The following is a 17,151-nucleotide window of genomic DNA, read 5'->3' as shown; positions in this document are numbered from 1 at the left end:
ACGTGGGTTGTGAGCGAGGCTGCCGCGTTCGGGGCCGGTTGGGACAAAGCGGCATCTAGTGCGCTCGGATCTCGGAGGAGGCCGAGCCCCCTTGCCCCAAAGCCCGCACCCGAGGAGGAGAAGCAAGTGTCGGGCGGGATGGCGGACGGATTCGGAGCTTGGAGCTCGCCCACCGTCAGCGGCGAAAGTGGACAAGATCCAGACAGGTCATTTCACTTCCTTCCGCTTGAAAGGATTCGCATTCTTTTTTTTTTTTTTAACCCGCCAAACCTTAGATTTGTCCCTTGTAGACTCGTTTTAGTTGAGATATATTTGAAGAGAAGAGCGTGTGTGTGTGTGTGTGTGTGTGTGTGTGTTTGTCGTCGTGCTTGAAAAGCAACATGCGATGCTTAGCATCAAGTGTTAGCTTAGCGTCGTCCGTTGGGCCCGTTACCCGCACACACACACACACACACAACCAACCAATGGATTTATTGAAGCGCGCTTCACGCACAAGGCAAAACCAATGTGCTTTACGGTGCCTAAAACGCTACAAGCAATAATAGTGCAAACAAGAAAAACGTCACAAAAGGCTGCGTTTAATGTCTGCACAAAGCAGCGTTGTTTCCCGCTTTCATATATTGCTTGACTGACAGGACAGTGACCATTAATGAACATGTTCAGATTAGACTTGGAATAATATATATATATAATAAATAAATATAATAGTAAAAAAAAAAAAAAAATACAGAGCATACAGTCATCATATATAACGTCATCGTGGACATACCACACGTTAAGGTGATTCACTACATGCAAAGATAAACAGACGAGGGCCATCCATAAACGACCACCGTCCTTACTCTCAAGAGTGCTGGGACCTTTGTAAAAGGCCTAGTGCTCACAGTTGGTTGACTTTTGCTCATAGGCAATGGCAGTGCCTTCCGGCTGGCCAGGCCCTTGATGTGCAAAGGATCTTTTTCGAGGTTGCGCGCGGCAGCGCCCCCTAGCGGCTGACCTTGCGCTCTAGCTGCTCCTCTTCCCTCTGATGGAGGAGGCGCCAATCCATGTCAATATTTGGAGATCTGACAAGTGCTGTCGAATGTTCTAAAAAAGTTCGAAGCTGAAATCGGACAATGATCGTATTTGTTTGTTTGTCAAACACCTTGATGATGGCTTTTTTTGCAAAGCTGTTCAAGGGGTTTGAGTACAGCGATGCCAGCGAACGACCCAACGGTGGAGCGGTACTCTCAGAGGCAATCGTACAATGGAGGTAGAATCCCTTGTCATGAAGGGGCTGATTTGTTTGAGCTTCTGTATGCTAAATTGAACTGTTTAAGCTTTTTGGGAGGTTTCTTAAATGCGGGATTGGAGTCCAGTCTTGAATTGTGGTGCCAAATCTAGTTCTTCACCATCAAAGACATGGGCATTTGGCGAACATCATACATACTGTTAATGCCATCTACAGAAACGCACTGTATTGTGCTTGAAATATTTGACTCAAATCGTCAGCAGAGAAGTTGCAATAAGAGCTTCATCGGTAAAGCAGCTAAAGCTTTCTTCTGATCGACAAATCAAGCTACTACGCATGGGCTCTTCTCCAATAGGCACCTGAACTTTTCAGTGAAAAAGCAACTCGCCGTTTCAGTGGAGCGGTTGGCCCGGAATCTAAACTGCATTGGATGTAACGGGAAGGGGCCATTATCGAGGTGTCGGATCAGTCGGCGAGCAATCCATTTTTTCTGCCATGTTCGAGATGATTGGTAGGATGCTGATGGGCCGATAGTTGGCCGCTTGGGTTTTAGACCCAGCTTTAAAGATGGGTGTCACAGCACTTTCCACAATGACAGAACTGCATTTTCACCGATGTATTGCGATAGCGACGTGTGTGTGTGTGTGTGTGTGTTTTTGTGTGTTCAGTCCATCGGGTGGTCACGTGGAGTGGTGTAAACAACTGATTGCAGCCACCTTGTCCAGTCACATCTCAGCAGTGTCTGCAAACTCCGACGGCACCACCAAGGTACGATGCAAAGTGGACGCTTGTTGTGCACTTTTGGCACAGCGCAGCTGTGTATCCGACATTGCTTTGCCTTCCCCTTCTTTCCTGTCGACATTTGTCTCTCTCTCGCTGACACGCAGCGGGATTCTTTGGACGAGAGTCTCCGTTGCCACGGAGACGCCGACTCCGAGCATTCCACCGACGCTTCGGCAAGTGTTGGCTTCTCTTTTCCTGGCCTTTCTCTTTACGCCGCGCTCCGTCTTCAAGAAAGAGTGCTTTTCAAACTTTTGGGGTCCAGTGACATTTTTCCCCGCATCATCCCTGCCAATTGCTTGTAATTCAAGAAATGACCGAAGAGGCTTAGATGTTATTGTTTACATGCATGTGAAGTTACTATACGTGCTCAAAATGTAGAGAATCCAGTTGAACTCTTGGTAGACCTCAACCAAAGTGTGGACACTCTTTGAAGTCACCGCACTGCTCACTCATTGGTTAAATCCACATCACGTGGTTTATGGACACCGCGTTGTCCATTAGGCACGCCAATGTCATCCCGATGTCAGAGTTACGTGATGCGCGAGTCCCTCCCAATCGGAGGAGAGCTTCGAATTGGCCCAACGCTACGAAAGGAAGGAGTCGTTGGGTACGTGCGCAGGGAAGGCACGTTTAAAAATGGACATAATTGATTGACTGATTTTGCGGACCCCCCCCCCCCCCCCCCAGTTTGAGAAGTACTGCTCGTGTTGGTGCAATAATAAGAGGCTCACTGACCGCTCCTGTGTTGTGTGTGGAACTTTCTGGCACAGAGGCTGAAAATGACTGAGAAAGCAAATGCGGTTCCTCTCCTGCCGGGGGAAAAAATCCAGATGATCAGTGAGTTTGGAGTGTCGACCCAACAACCTTTTTGTCGTCGTATGTTGTGACCGACTCGCTCTCTCTCTCTTTTTGTGTGCAGTGGAGGACGTGACGTACATTTGTCCCTTTAGCGGACTGCTCAACGGAACGCTGACCATCACGGACTATAAGCTCTACTTCAGCAGCGTGGAAAGGGTAGCGCACGTCTACTCTTTGATTGTGTTTCTAAAATATGCAACTCGTGAAGGACGTGAGGCAGCATTTTTGCTATTTTTAGCACGCACACGTTCAGGGCATACTGTCCGATGCTCATCGGTTGCACAGATTTTTGCAATTCGATTTTTGTTTTTCTCCCTTTTCCCAATATGTTATATTATATTATATTACATTTAGTTCTGTCATTCATCATCCTAGCTCTGATTGATTGCTTGAGTTTGTCTTCAGCACTTCATTGGTCACATGCAATTTTGCCACAAGTTGCTGCCCAGCTTTTTGGGATGAATTTCTGGCAGGGGCCCGCCTTCATGTGACGGCAATTGGCCATGCTCTTCTCTTCTCAAGTTGAACCTCTGGATGAAAGTTTGAGTTTTGAAACGCGTTCCAAAGCTTTGGGTTTCGCTCGCTTCCTGTTCGGATTCAGGAATCTCCGTTTGTTCTGGCCGTGAACCTGGGCGTCGTCAGCCGCCTGGAGACCGTGTGCTTTCCCGACCGAGGCGAGAACACCGAGGGACTGGAGCTGGTCTGCAAGGTAACGAGCGCCTGTCACGCGTGCGAACCCGCGCCCAAACTTTGGGACGTGTCGACGCAGGACCTGAGGAGCCTGAGGTTCGCCTACGAGACGGAGACGGCCCGCGCGGACGTGGCGGAGACGCTGACCTCGCGGGCGTTCCCGCTCTCCCGTGAGATGGTGAGTGGAATGAAGTGTGGAACAAGTGGAGGTAGCGTCGCAAATGATGTCTCCATCTTCCACGTGCACTTGCAGACCTTATTCACCTTCCGCTACGAGCAGCGCTTCCCTGCGGACGGCTGGAAGGTTTACGAGCCGCTGGCCGAGTGGCGACGGCAGGTACGAACTCTCCGCTCCTCTCCGACTTTATGAGAGTCCTGGACCGTTTGGAGAGGTGCCGTTAACTTTGCTCCCCCTCAGGGTCTCCCCAACGAGAGCTGGACCATCAGCCGACTGAACGCGTCCTACCAACTGTGCGACACGTACCCCGCCGTACTGGCGCTCCCCACCGACATCTCGGACGAGGACGTCAAGCGGGCGGCGGCGTTCCGGGCCAAACGGCGCATTCCGGTGGGCTTCGACGCCGCACAGTATGCGAACCACGATGCGTCTGGGACATTTCCCGCAATATTGCGGCGCCTCCAGATACGAGTGACACGATTTGTGACCTTTTCCAGATAGGAGCCATCGGCCAGTCGTTTGCGATGCGAGCGCTGAGAAAGTTGAGATGAGAGCGCTGTACGGTGGCAGTGAACTCAACTGCGGCACTTTGCCAGATAGAATACATCTTCTTGACAAAAGAGGCTTCGAGCTGTTCATCGCTGACTGCCAAACTACAGATAAAACGACGACCATTTGTGAATGTAATGCAAGCGTAGCCTCCGCGCCATGGATGCCAGCATTTGGAATTGGAACGCCACAGACACACGGGCGAACAATTGGCATCTGTGTGGCGTTGTCGCTACGCTTTAAGGACACAAACGCTCCGCTTGAACGCGGAGCTGAGCATATGACAACACTCCATCCATTTTCTAGCGCTTATCCGAGTCGGGTCGCGGGGGCAGCAGCCTCAGCAGGGACGCCCGGACTTCCCTCTCCCCGGTCGCTTCATCCAGCTCTTCCGGGGGGACGTAGTCTCTCCGGCGTGTCCCGGGTCGTCCCCGGGGTCTCCTCCCGGTGGGACGTGCCCGTAACGCCTCACCGGGGAGGCGTCCGAATCGGGTGCCCCGGCCGCCTCATCTGGCTCCTCTCGATGCGGAGGAGCAGCGGCTCTACTCTGAGATCCTCCCGGATGACCGAGCTTCTCACCCGTTCTCGGAAAACTCATTTCGGCCGCTTGTATCGGGGATCTTGTTCTTTCTTTCTTTTTCTGTCTCTCTCTCTCGGTTCCCTCACTCGTGAACAAGACCCCAAGATACTTGGGGCAGGATCTCATGCCCGACCCGGAGAGGGCACGCCACCCTTTTCCGACTGAGGACCACGGTCTCAGATCCGGAGGTGCCGATTCTCATCTCGGCTGCGAACCGTTCCACGGCTCGATGAAGCCAACCAGTATCGCATCATCTGCAAAAAGCGGAGATGCGACACTGAGGCCACCAAACCGGACCCCCTGTACGCCTCGGCTGCGCCTCCAAATTCTGCCCGTCAAAAGTTATGAACGGAATGACAAGACTCACAGGACAACTCATTTTAGTGCAGTATTGATGAGCTCAGAGGAGTTGAGGTAGATGCTTAAGAGGCGGGAACGGATGAATGGCCTTTCCACTCGTTTCAATGATTTGAGAACCAATGAAACGTATCTTACGGCACCGCTGTATAAATGTTGACGGTGAGCGCTATAACAACGTCATAAATGGAACGTGTTATCTTCTCGTTTCTCGGTGCGGAACGCTCGAGCGGCGGATGCAAGTCAATGCTGTAACCGTGTCGCCCTCTGCCCCCTTAATTGCATATCCTAAAGGTGTTGTCGTGGATCCACCCCGAGTCGCAGGCGGCCCTGGTGCGCTGCGGCCAGCCCCTGGTGGGCCCGTCGGACCGCCGCTGCAAAGAGGACGAGCGCCTCCTCCAGATCGTCGTGGACGCCAACGCGCAGTCCCACAAGCTCAGCATCTTCGACGCCCGACAGTTCAGCGAGGCATGCAGCAAAAAAGTACGAGCGCCTTCTTGATCGTAGCGTACCTTACGCCTTCTTTCGGCGAGCGAGAGAGAGAGGCAAAAATCCGAGCGTCCGAAAACTCAACCCAGCTAGGCTAGCCGCTAACGGGCCTGTTGCCAGCGCAGTACCTCGACCTCGAGAAGTTACGTCGGTGAAGTGTTCATAACGGTCGTATTCGGATGACGAATAAATAGTGCCGGACGGAGGCTGAAATGTCGATGGAACGGGGTTTTTGTGTCCACGTCTCACCGCGGCCAACGTGTGGCATCAACTCGTACCGGATTAGCACCACACTGACCCCGAGCAAAACGGGACATTTCCCGCCACCCTAACTTACAGCCGTACGTGGTGTAAACAGAAATATGTGGAGACTTTTGCAACGTCGTCGAAAATTGTGAGCAGGTTTGGTTCAGAAAAGAATCTGGGCGAATTTGCGTTTGCCAGACGGCAAATGCACTTGCAACTTGCAACTGCTGCACTTAGTTCGAATGGACCAAATATACTCAAGTATGGAATTTGATTTCATCAATTTCCCGCATGGAAAATGGAAACTTTTGTATGAAATAATAGTCTCTATTTTCCACGACACAGAATATGAATTGTTTTTGTTGTGGTTGTTTTCTCGGCGCTTGGAAGCGCAGCTCCATCGTGGGAGAGCACACGGTATCGTACCACGGTCTTGGCGAATAATCGATTTGGATTGGCTCAGAAAATTCCATTGGTGTACATTATCAGCTGTTCCAATTGAAAGCGCCAAGCGCAGCCCCCTGAGCCCGCGAACACTTGATTTTCTCGTGAGTCAACGTGACGCAGTCTGAAGACGGAAAGGAATAGAATTCAAATTCATCAGTTACGTTATTTGGTGACTTTAACACCTGTGATGGCGGGGATGCTGCTGAGGAATTGACGGAAAAAGGAAGCGGCGCTAAGATTGAACTCCGGACGATCGAAGGATGAAAACGGCAATCTCGGCCGCCCTCAAGTCCAGGAAGCGCGGCAGAGCGCAGCGCCGCCCCGCCGGCCTGAGATCTTGCATCAAATGTCACGCTTTCGTTGGAATGTCTGGAAAAAGGATGACATTTTTGAAATCTCACGCGTAGGGACCGTGTCAACCCTTTTTGGCGTGGCGGATGATGCGGTCCGCCGCTTGTCCTTGCAGGCGAAGGACGGCGGCTACGAGAGCGAAAGCTTCTACGCCAACGTGGAACTCAACTTCCTGGAGATCCCCAACATGCACGTGATGCGCGAGTCCCTCCGGAAGTTGAAGGACGTGGTGTACCCCGCCATCCACCAAGCGCGCTGGCACTCCAATATTGACCGCACGCACTGGCTTCACCACATACGGGTACGCAAGGACAACACGCACGAAGGCTCTCACTCGCACGCTCACTTTTGTTTGTTCCTGTCGGCCGGCGGTGTTTGTTAGCTGCTGCTGTGCGGAGCGTCCCGGGTGGCGTCCAAGCTGGAGCGCGCGCGGACGTCGGTGCTGGTCCACTGCGGCGACGGCTGGGACCGGACGGCTCAGTTGACGTCTCTGGCCATGCTCATGCTGGACGGACACTACCGCACGCTCCGAGGGTTCCAGGTGCGCCGCCGTCCTTCTCCGCGCCGAGCGAGCGCGGGTCCCGCCTTCACTCTCTTCTCGTTCTTCTCGTAGGTTCTGGTGGAGAAGGAGTGGATCGGCTTCGGACACAAGTTTGCTGCCGTAAGAACACTCGGCCCGCGTTGGGTTCGGGCGTTCGGGGACGGTCCTCGGGAGTCCCGACGGCGATTGAACAGATTTTTCGGCGGGAAAGATTCGGTCACCTCAATATTCATCACCCGTGAAAGGTCCCGTAGTTTGCCGAATCCGACCTCCACAGAGTGACGCTCCCCCACGAAAAGTGGTTGGTTTTGGCATCAAGAGTGTCCGACAGCTGCTTGTGTTTAAACCCCGTTTGGCATCCGCTTTGTCCAGGTCGGCCTAAGACCGCCCCCTTCCCTCTGATTGGTTACCTCGGTCTTGTGAGAGCACACGTGTTTACGTCGACAGCGGAGAGGTAGGCGGAGAAATTCCAATGAGCCTCTCAGCGGAAAATCATCTGGAACTCAGGAATGTGTGGACCATTTGAATTCGTATTTCACGTTTACCGAAGCGCCGTAGAACCGATATTAACGGCCCAAATACCAGAAGAAGTAAAATACGGGACCTTTCATTGAAAAGAACTTGACCGAATGGAAAAATGAAATCCAGTGTTGCGAGCTGACACGCTGCTCACACTAACAACGGGGCTGCCAGCGAGAGGAGCTTGTCGAGTTGACCAGAGCGCAGGCGAGGCCCATTTGCAGCCATTTGCTGCTCACTCGATTGAGCCTCCTCCTCTTCTGGGGCTTTTTCCCCCCTCCGAAAAGCAACTTGAATTCCCATGAAGAGAAGGATGAAATGAGCAGATTCCTTTCCACCGTGTTGCGCGCATGACGAGAGAGCCGCATTTTTACGTTTTGGCGAGGTGCAAATATTTACGGGCGTTTGCCTTCCCTAACCGTGACAAAAGGAGGGCTGTCACATTGACATGATTTCCTCCGTCAGCTTTTAATTGGCCCGAAGCTCGGGCAGGGATGACTCGCTTTTGTTTTATTGACAGGACGACCGTGAGCGTCACGGCCTTTTTGTCAGTCAAAATATTTTGCAGCCTTTTGACCCCGTCTCGTGCTGTGTCGTCAGCGCGTGGGCCACGGGGACGACGACCGCGGCGACTCGGAGCGCTCGCCGCTCTTTGTCCAGTTTGTGGACTGCGTGTGGCAGATGACCCGGCAGGTGCGTAGAGGCCGCTCTCCCTCAAAGCCAAAAGTCGAGTGTTGTTGACGCCGCGCCCCGCGTGTCCAGTTCCCGGCGGCGTTCGAGTTCAACGAGCTCTTCCTGCTCATGCTGCTGGACCACCTATACAGCTGCCTCTTCGGAACCTTCCTGTGCGACAGCGAGCGGGAGCGCGCGGCCCAGGTGAGCGCTCCGCTCGCCGGCGGCCCGATGGGGCGCCTCGTTAACTCCCCTTTGTCCTCTCCAGGAGGTCCGGACCAGGACGGTGTCCCTGTGGTCCTACATCAACAGGTAAGAGGTCACGCGGCGGGCCGACGTTCTCGTCACCAGCGACTTCTGTACTTGTGCCGCGCTCAGCCAGCCGGAGGACTTCGGCAACCCGCTGTACGTCCGCGACCGCCAGCGGGTGCTCTACCCGCTGGCCTCCTGCAGGCGCCTGGAGCTGTGGACTAATTACTACGCGCGATGGAACCCGCGCATGAGACCGCAGGTGCGCACCCCGAGACTGCCAGCACGTAACACGATTAATCGTACCTACTGTATTGTTCTTCCTTCTTCGTCTTCTGTGTCGCTCGCTATCCGACTATTTGTAGTTGGATAAAATGAGCGGAAAGCTCAAGAAAAAGCGTTGTGTTTCTGCTTTGCAGGTGCCGCCGCATCAGTCGCTGAAGGATCTGCTGCTGTTGCGGACCGAACTCGAGCGGAGGGTGGAAGAGCTGCGCGGGGAAGTGCGCGCCGACTCTCCGGCGGCGCCGCGCTGGCCGTCGCCCGACCGCGCCGCCGGGACCGCGGCGCTGCGCACCGCGGTCTGATGCACGCACACGCATTTGCTCCGCAAGCTTCTGTGCGCGTTTACCGGGAACTCTCGATCCGGAGTATACACCGCATCGGATTTAGTGTCTTAGTTTTTTCGATAACGGAAACGCTCACGTGTAAATTTGTAAGATGCTTCGCGCACGCGAGCACAGTCATGGCTACGAATATTGGTAGCGCAGTGGTGCCAATATTTGTAGCCATGACAGTAATTAGAATTGCGTAGACTAAGTAATTGTTTCAAGTATCAATGTGGTCCGAGCAAGGCAAACATTGGCCACTTGTGTTTTGTTTGACGCATGTGCAGAGGGAGGCATTTACCGTTGAAGAAAACAAAAGCCACTCAAATACAAAGTACTCGGCGGGTAGAACTTCTCTGAGAATGGACACTCGCACTTCTGGGGTTTGTATTATACATGGGCGAAAATGATCTGGAACCACCGAGTCAAGCGACACATTTTTCCCAAAATGCGGCGTAAATCTCTCAGGGCCTCCTCCGGCCGGAGTCACGTGATGTGCCGATGGTGCTCACCTGAAAACCCGAGAGAACCTTCCATGCATTCACACATTTCTGAAGCGGCGAGTATCCTTGGATGCCGTAGCAATTCAAAGGTTGCGCTGCTATAAAATCATCATGCGAAAGTTGAAGAAGTTTTGTTCCGAAACTAAATTGCGATGGACGTGATTATACGTCGCTTTCCCTTGGCCCCGGATCAAGGCGGGCCGGCGGACATCTTCCCCACGAGAAGCTCTGCCCAACCGATGCCGCCTCTTTTCCCTTTGCACTAATTCTGTCCCACTCTGTGTACGATGTTTCTCACACAAAACGAGAATAAAAGCTCCCAGTCTCAATAGCGCTCTCGCCAAATGTTTTATTTAGCCGTTGCATTCTGGTCTTGCATTTACACACAAACATTCATCTGTCAGCAAAACGTCAAACACATTACGAGTGGCTAATAGTTGTGGTTTTCGTCGTCAAAAGAGCGCAGCAAATGGGAACACACGCCATTCGGCTTGCTACTGAGAGGATAAAGAAATGTACAAGTGGAAAAAAAAAAAAAAAACAACCCACTGAGATAGGTGCACTAGTCGCACAGAAAAAGTATCAATAAATTAATGTCACATTTTGCAGGAAGCTCAAACGTTCTGTCAGTCAGTGCACAGGAAGAGAAATGTTTGTACTGGAGCGCCAGCAACTCGATAACACACTACAAAATATTCCATGAAAGAAACCTGAAATGCGGATTGTGAAGACGGCGCCTCGTTGCCGAGCATCACGTCGACTCGTTTGCGCTGCGTTGTTACACGACGTTGTCGGCGACGGCCTGCTCCAGAAGCGTCTGTTGGGCTGGAAAAACAAAAGCAAAAGGGCCACAATGACTCTCTTCCAAAACGGAACAAAGTCAAGGAAGGTTACCTCAGTCGGTTACGTGTGGTGCCTCGAGCTCAAACTAACGCCTACACTGAGACGTCTCTAATCCTCTCTCAGCTCATATGAGTACGGCACTAATATCAGTTGTTCTATGCAGAAGATAAAGAACATATGACTAAGTACTGCTATTGTGCGTCTACATGCTGCTGCTGCACCATTTGTGTCAAGGATTACACCACCACCACCACCACATACATGCTCATTTGCGTTAGCATTAAGCTCGCCGAAGCGCTTTGCTCGTTTTCAAAACAAAGTGTAATTCTCTTGTTTTCTGTCTGTGAAGTGGGAGTGGCATTAATTTTGGGGACTTGAGTAGGGTTGAATTTACGGCCACCGTAAAGCGCTTGAATCGCGAGTCTGAACAAGAAATCGTCCCAACTGGTGGCTCGTATCTCGAAAAAGGGGTCACTTGTATCTCAAGGCACCACCGTATGCAGAATGGCAACCAAAAAAAGCTGAATAATTCTTCCAATTGGAATTTGTTCATGTAAAAGCCTTCTTAATATTCCTGACCTTGCGGCTCCGTTGCCAGCACAGCATCCGGACCGTCGGCCTTCACCGTCTCCGCGTTGAGACTCTCTGAGAGGAAAACGCAAACGCAAGCTGTGGGTGCCAGCCTGGCAAACGGCGTGGCGCCTTTGGGCAGGCGGCGGGAAATCTTACGCCGGATGCCGAAGCACAGCTTCTTCTTCTGGTACGAGATGTAGCTGCTGATGGCGCCCACCAGCGCCACGCCCACCGCGCTAACGATGCCCGCGATGGTGCCAACCTCGGCGGTGGTCTCTGTACAAATGCGCACACAGGCACGCTGCAAACTGCTAAGTCAACTTTAAAGTGCAAGCCCTACCGCTATTGTCGCCGCGTTGGTCGACACGATCGCGATCGCCGCTCGGTCGCCCGCCTGAAAAACGCCCGAAATGAAGAACGACTGCGCCCGTTTGCCACGATGGTTAAAAGTGCCGGGGGGTTGTCACCTTTGCCTTTGTCGGGTTTGTAGCTGTCGTCTTTGCTGACATCAATCAGGTCGCTGTCAGAAAACCCTCCTGCACGTGCACACGCACACACCACAGTGGGTCAGAGGTCAAAAGATGCGTTTGTGTGTGTGTGTGTGGCTCTTGGAAGGAGGAAAAAAAAAAAAAAAAAACTGAATGCGGCCAAAACAGGAGGAGGAATGAGTGCACCCGACAAAAGAAAGAGGAGATAGCGATGTCTGGGGGGGGGACAGCGCTCACCTCAACCTTTGACCTTAACCCTAACGCTTGCTGACCCACCTCCGGGTCGGGTCCCCTTGTTCCGGTCGATGTCGTTGTCGGGGTCCAGGGCGTCGGCCAGGTCGAATTCGTCGGCGGCTGGCGGGGTCGACGGCGGGAAACGTCGGAAAGCCAAAAGAAAGAAAAACGGGAGCTGGGCGCCCGCATGCTGGCTGTGATGACGTCATCTTACCTGGTTTTCCCTTGGCCCTGTTCGGAGCCCCGGTGCCTGCAGGGGGAGGCGGTGTGACAAATGATTTCAATTCATGACGACTCGAAGACGACGACCATGATGATGATGATGATGTGGTATTTGTTACCTGGCAATGGCGCCGGCGTGGCTGTGAGCAACAGACACAACATGAGGTCACAAGCGGCACATTCACATACGCGCAGGCACATATTCGTGTTTGATATTTGGAGCTAGCCTAGAAATGACACCGAACTCGGCGACTTCCTATGTTGGCAAATGTCACGTTTCAAAGTGACACTGACGACGAGCCACGTTTGGAATGTTGTGTTCCGCGCGCGTTCGAACGCTTCACTTTGCAGTACGTACTTTGAGCGTCGGCGGGGCCCAGCGCGTCGGCCAGGTCCAGACCCTGAGGCCGCACTGCAACGACAACAAAATCACGTCAATGGTCACCGTTCCAGAAAACTGCCATCGGCCAGTCGCTCTCCTGCGTTCTGCTGACAAAAGGACAACAGCAAAGCTTGTCGTTCACCCTCCCAACCTACAGGGGGCGCAACGTGAGTGACTTACGTCTTTTCAGTCTCTCTCCGATTATTGACCATTGTTAGCAGCATGAAGTGTCACTCATTATTATTGTCAATAGGTGTCATTCGCCTCCTTTGCGGAAGCCAAAAAGCCATCAACGGCATTGAAAAAGCGGATTATTCATGAAAAAAATGTTCTGTTGCACATGGTTAATATGCGGTCAACTCTCCTCCTCGAAAATAATCAAATTATCATCATCATCATCCGTACCCGATGTACGTGTTCGAATTGAGTCAATTCAAAGGACTTGCTTTGTTTCCAGTGAATAATCTACAAGAGACCGACCGGACCGTTAATTCTCTCGTGGGCCGGCGGTGCGGCAGAAAGCAGCACGCATGCGCAGGACAATGGGCGCCTATTCTTCAGATTCTTGTTTATGTTGCGGTTTACCTTGCACGACGAGCATCAGGAGCATCATCAGCAGCATCCTCATCGTCGTCATCGTCGGCAGCAGCAACAGCGGCGACGGCGAACCTCCGCGAGCCATGACCGAACCGGACCGAATCGAACCGTCCGCGAGCCGCAGGACGAATCAAGCTGGAGCTTTTAGGGGCGTGTCCCTTCGCGCACCCAGACGCTTCCGCGCGTCCTTTCGAAATAAAAGCCTCGGCGGGTGACGCCGTTTCCGAAAACGCTCGAAGCCTTGTTATGTTGTTCCCCCATCGACAGGAAGAAATCCACGAACGATGGGAACCGAGCCACGGTCGAATCCCAACTACTGGATTTTCAGACGTTGAAGTGGGCAGGAAGGACAATCCTCATACATGTTGCGTTTCGGACAGTCCGCAATGCTAAGCTATTTTTGCTAAGCGTTTTGACTTTCCATTTTCTTTCCTCAGTTTGCCTGGTGGGCGTGGCCTTTTGTCATTGGCGGCCCGCGCGTGCCCCAGACACACGCCGACCCGAGCCAAGCAGCCACGACGTGGGCGACCCAGCGGCCAGCAGGTAGGATACCTCCCGAACGCCCAATCGTTTGATTACGCGTCACCGAGCCTGAAATGCTTCTGCAACAAGTGAGGTGGGAAACAGCGTGGCCCCCTCCCAAGCTCCAAAGCCCCTTTCGAGGCTCCAAGTGGGATCAAAACCAAGCAAAAAAAAAAACAACAACAGTAACATATTTAAGCTTTTGAAGGGGGAAAATGCTGAGTTTGCACTCCCAGCTGTTGAAGGATCTTTGGATACTTTGGGATTGAGGAGAAATGACGTCACGAAGAGTACAAAAGAGAAATCGCAAGAAAACCTTCCAAAACTTCAAACAAAATAAAACACGAGACACATCGCTAACGTCATTGCTCACACGTGACGACTTTTGGGTTTCAAATTTGGGTATGCAAAGAAAAATAATAAATCACAAAGTTTTTGGGAAGTTTAAAAAAAAAAACTAAGCAAATGTAACCTGCACATATTGGCGTGCATGTCTTCCTGTTGAAGGAGGGGATGTGCTCTCAGCTCATTTGCTCTTTTGACAGCTTTTTTGCAAAAGTAACAGTTGACACTTGAGACCGAGAGCCAGGATCACGCGAGCGGCAGAAAACGCGACGGCGTGCTCGCGAGCGAGCCATCCAAGAATTGAGGAGGCCGAATGCAGCTCCTCCGCCCAACTGCGGTGTGGAAAATGGCGTTCAGAACATTCAGGCCAGGGTTTCATGTCGACTTTGAGCGTCAAATGTGTAGTCTGCAATGTTGCCGACTCGGTGACATTTTCTCTGGCGACTATTTTTCAAATGAGAGACGAGTGGCGTCCTCGCCTTGGAAGGGTTCGGGTTAGCCCGAACCCTTTCGCGTACTCTACATGCAGTGTTGCGGATGCAAATGTATCATCGTATCTCACTATCAATAATATACTTCCCACTTACACATTTGTACGTAATGTCATCTAATCTTTAGCATTTGGCGTCCTCGGAATGGCTAATGCGAGTTAGCGGTAGGCGCTCAAAATGTCAGCACACTTAAAAAATGACGCGGATTGCAGACATTATTTTTGTAAATGTTGATTAAATGGCGGCCTGACTGGTCAGCACCTCTTCCTCACAGTTGTGAGGTTGCGGGTTCAAATCCGGCCTGGCCTGCCTGGAGTTTGCGTGTTCTCCCCGTGCCTGCGTGGCTTTTCTCCGGGTACTCTGCTTTCCTCCCACACCCCAAAAAGTTCCACGCGAGGTTAATTGAAGACTCTAAATTGCCCGCAAGTGCGAATGGTTGTTTGTTTCTATGTGCCCTGCGATTGGCCAGCGAGCGGTTCCGGGCGTGCCCCGCCTCTCGCCCAAAGTCGGCCGGGATAGGCGCCAGCCACCCGAGTGAAGAGAAGCGCTCTGGAAAATGGACGGAGGGATGAATATTTCCCAGTTTTCACCAAAAATACCAAATCTATCTATCTAGTATCGTCAATGATTCCATTCAAGTGTATTGCACAAACACTGACATTGAACCAAAATAGAAATGTCTAAAAACAAAATCAAAGGCAATTTATTGTACGATAGTTAAATGCAACTAAGGTAGTGATGGATTTTGCATAGCACGAGTACCAGTTTGAGAAAGGCTGCTGTCAATAGTGCTCCCCTGACTTAAGTCATTCTTCTGTTTCACACAAAGCTGGCATTTGAACAGGGGTGTGCGCACTTTTAATATCCACTATACATCGTGACTATGCACTTGTGGTTCAATGCAATGCGCATTTGTTTTTGCTGAGTGGCAGTGATTCTCCAAGTGCGACGCGGGCTCCCTCTAGTGGTACGTGAAAGAATCACTGCCCAAGTACACTTCAGTTTTCTTTCATTTTTAGTTTTCAATACATTCGCAAATAATTGTTTTTCAGCTTTTATTTGGGTATAATTCTTCAACTGAACTTTTATATGGACTACATTTGAATAGAATCCTTAAGTCCATTTTTTTCGTACTTGTATGCTGCCTGAAACGGAGGCCTCCTATTGGGCTTTTGTTGTTCTCCCGGGAACTCTGTGCAGCTGGTGATCCGGAAGGTGCGGTACGCCCCGGAGAACAAAGGCCCCCGGCCCCCGGCCCCCGGCGGAGAGCTGTCGAAGCTTCCCGATGCCCGAGAGACCGCTGCACCCGGAGGCGTCGCTCGACAAGGAGGTGACACCTTGAAGGAAATTCCAAATTGGAAACTTGTCATTGGAGTTGAAGGTATGGAGTATTTCCAACGTCGGAAATTTTGCGGCCCAAGTTGCTTGTGACAATCCATCATCTCAGCTCCTGTGCCCCCTCCAGCTGTACGACCACGGCGAGCCCATCAGCGTCGACGCCCGGCGCCCGCTCCCTCGGTCTTCTTCCTCCCTTCCAGTACGCCGACATCTGTCTGTTCACAAGCGGCTGGAGGCCCGGTCGACAACGGTGCCGAATGCTCGCCGTACGAGCGACCGATGCGTTATTCAAGTTTGTTGCTTGTTTGCACGACATGAGGAGAATACATCAGAGGAAATAAGAATAAAAACCAGGGAAGCCGCGAGCCGCAAAGAACAGGCCCTGGCGCCTTTTTTTGTTTGTTTTGTTCTTTTTCAAACAATTGTAAAACCGCCCACGGTGTAGGAAAAAGCTTCCCAAAAGAAGCGGCACGCGCCCGTCGGTCTGTTAAACCCGCTGGCTGCTTCCCTTCGGCCCTCGTTTGAGGCCCCAAAATCAAAACGGCCGTCTTGCTGTGGCTTCTTCAGGCTTTTTGGGGTGCCCTCTTTTCGTAGACAGGGTCGCCTCATGTTGTCGATCAGCGACCCCGGTGTTGTGGATTTGTTTCCCCCCCCCCAAAAAAAAACTTTCCAGTCACAATATTATTACTCCACTATATGCGTCAGTAGTGTATTGTAGTAATGCACGTGAGCCACACGCAACGGACGGACGTGCGTGCGTGCGTGCGTGTTGTCTTCGAGCGCTGATCAGCGAGCAGGTGCCCGCCAGCTCCACCTTCTGCCAGGCGTGCACGCTGAGAAGAGAGGCCTGGCGCTGGACGGCCAGCAAAAATGGATGCGTCGTTTGATATGAATAACTATTCTACGGGTCTCCAGTGACTGTCCAAGGTGTTTCTATTTCTCTGGGAGGTGTGGGTTTTTGTACATTTCCGATTTGAATTGTTTTCGCTCTGTAAAGCACTTTGTTGAATGTTTAAGACATGAAAAGTAAGTGCTTCATTAAATTCGATTAGTATCAATGTAAATATACGTATCTTGTAGCGTATGAGTTGTATTTTGTGTGTGTGTAGGGACACGGCAGCGACGCTTCCGTTTGTTCTGATGCATCCCAAGCCAGGTGACGCACACCTCAATCATCTCGATTCATTTGCATCAAGTGTCAGGATGAAAGCGCAATTGGCAATTTGCTCCAGGCGCCGACCACGTCGCTTTTGAGCGTAAATGTAAGC

The 17,151-nt window shown here is 51.8% G+C and overlaps 2 protein-coding genes across 6 annotated transcripts; one reads left to right on the top strand and one right to left on the bottom strand.

The window, feature by feature from the left end:
* The first annotated feature begins 1 nt into the window (after position 1).
* On the top strand, positions 2 to 16,951 carry LOC133472992 (myotubularin-related protein 2-like). 3 transcript variants are annotated; one of them, XM_061764620.1, is made up of 21 exons: positions 2 to 206; positions 1,900 to 1,999; positions 2,119 to 2,187; positions 2,785 to 2,851; positions 2,934 to 3,028; positions 3,474 to 3,581; positions 3,642 to 3,740; positions 3,816 to 3,899; positions 3,981 to 4,130; positions 5,521 to 5,709; positions 6,875 to 7,060; positions 7,142 to 7,300; positions 7,373 to 7,420; positions 8,420 to 8,512; positions 8,582 to 8,695; positions 8,760 to 8,803; positions 8,870 to 9,002; positions 9,160 to 9,303; positions 13,625 to 13,730; positions 15,702 to 15,926; positions 16,011 to 16,951. In XM_061764620.1, exons 1-21 carry the CDS (start codon positions 139 to 141, stop codon positions 16,199 to 16,201), a joined length of 2,472 nt encoding a protein of 823 aa, XP_061620604.1. In that variant the 5' UTR covers positions 2 to 138; the 3' UTR covers positions 16,202 to 16,951. The 3 variants fall into 3 exon arrangements, with proteins under 3 accessions (XP_061620604.1, XP_061620607.1, XP_061620606.1); XM_061764623.1 differs by having other exon boundaries at positions 15,746 to 15,926; positions 16,011 to 16,149; XM_061764622.1 differs by lacking the exon at positions 2,119 to 2,187.
* On the bottom strand, positions 10,172 to 13,464 carry cd99l2 (CD99 molecule-like 2). Of its 3 annotated transcripts, XM_061764651.1 has the most exons (10): positions 13,176 to 13,458; positions 12,567 to 12,620; positions 12,328 to 12,348; positions 12,201 to 12,236; positions 12,029 to 12,106; positions 11,732 to 11,800; positions 11,605 to 11,658; positions 11,421 to 11,540; positions 11,271 to 11,336; positions 10,172 to 10,673 (listed from the first exon to the last, which is right to left on the bottom strand). In XM_061764651.1, exons 1-10 carry the CDS (start codon positions 13,270 to 13,272, stop codon positions 10,627 to 10,629), a joined length of 642 nt encoding a protein of 213 aa, XP_061620635.1. In that variant the 5' UTR covers positions 13,273 to 13,458; the 3' UTR covers positions 10,172 to 10,626. The 3 variants fall into 3 exon arrangements, with proteins under 3 accessions (XP_061620635.1, XP_061620637.1, XP_061620636.1); XM_061764653.1 differs by lacking the exon at positions 12,029 to 12,106 and having other exon boundaries at positions 13,176 to 13,460; XM_061764652.1 differs by lacking the exons at positions 12,328 to 12,348; positions 12,567 to 12,620 and having other exon boundaries at positions 13,176 to 13,464.
* Positions 16,952 to 17,151: the final 200 nt, after the last annotated feature.

The sequence above is a fragment of the Phyllopteryx taeniolatus genome, chromosome 23 (genome assembly GCF_024500385.1).
Source record: "Phyllopteryx taeniolatus isolate TA_2022b chromosome 23, UOR_Ptae_1.2, whole genome shotgun sequence".
Taxonomy (NCBI): Eukaryota; Metazoa; Chordata; class Actinopteri; order Syngnathiformes; family Syngnathidae; genus Phyllopteryx; species Phyllopteryx taeniolatus.
The sequence above is the reverse complement of the archived record's forward strand: the minus strand, read 5'-3'. Positions and strand labels throughout refer to the sequence as shown.

Excerpts from the sequence above, each read along its gene's own strand:
- LOC133472992 (XM_061764620.1), top strand. The coding sequence starts at position 139 with ATGGCGGACGGATTCGGAGCTTGGAGCTCGCCCACCGTCAGCGGCGAA. Across the intron at positions 207-1,899 it reads AGTGGACAAGATCCAGACAG|TCCATCGGGTGGTCACGTGG; the intron begins GTCATTTCACTT and ends TTGTGTGTTCAG. Across the intron at positions 13,731-15,701 it reads GGCGACCCAGCGGCCAGCAG|GCCTCCTATTGGGCTTTTGT; the intron begins GTAGGATACCTC and ends CCTGAAACGGAG.
- cd99l2 (XM_061764651.1), bottom strand. The coding sequence starts at position 13,272 with ATGGCTCGCGGAGGTTCGCCGTCGCCGCTGTTGCTGCTGCCGACGATG. Across the intron at positions 11,541-11,604 it reads CCAACGCGGCGACAATAGCG|AGACCACCGCCGAGGTTGGC; the intron begins GTAGGGCTTGCA and ends GCATTTGTACAG. Across the intron at positions 11,337-11,420 it reads GCTGTGCTTCGGCATCCGGC|AGAGTCTCAACGCGGAGACG; the intron begins GTAAGATTTCCC and ends TTTTCCTCTCAG.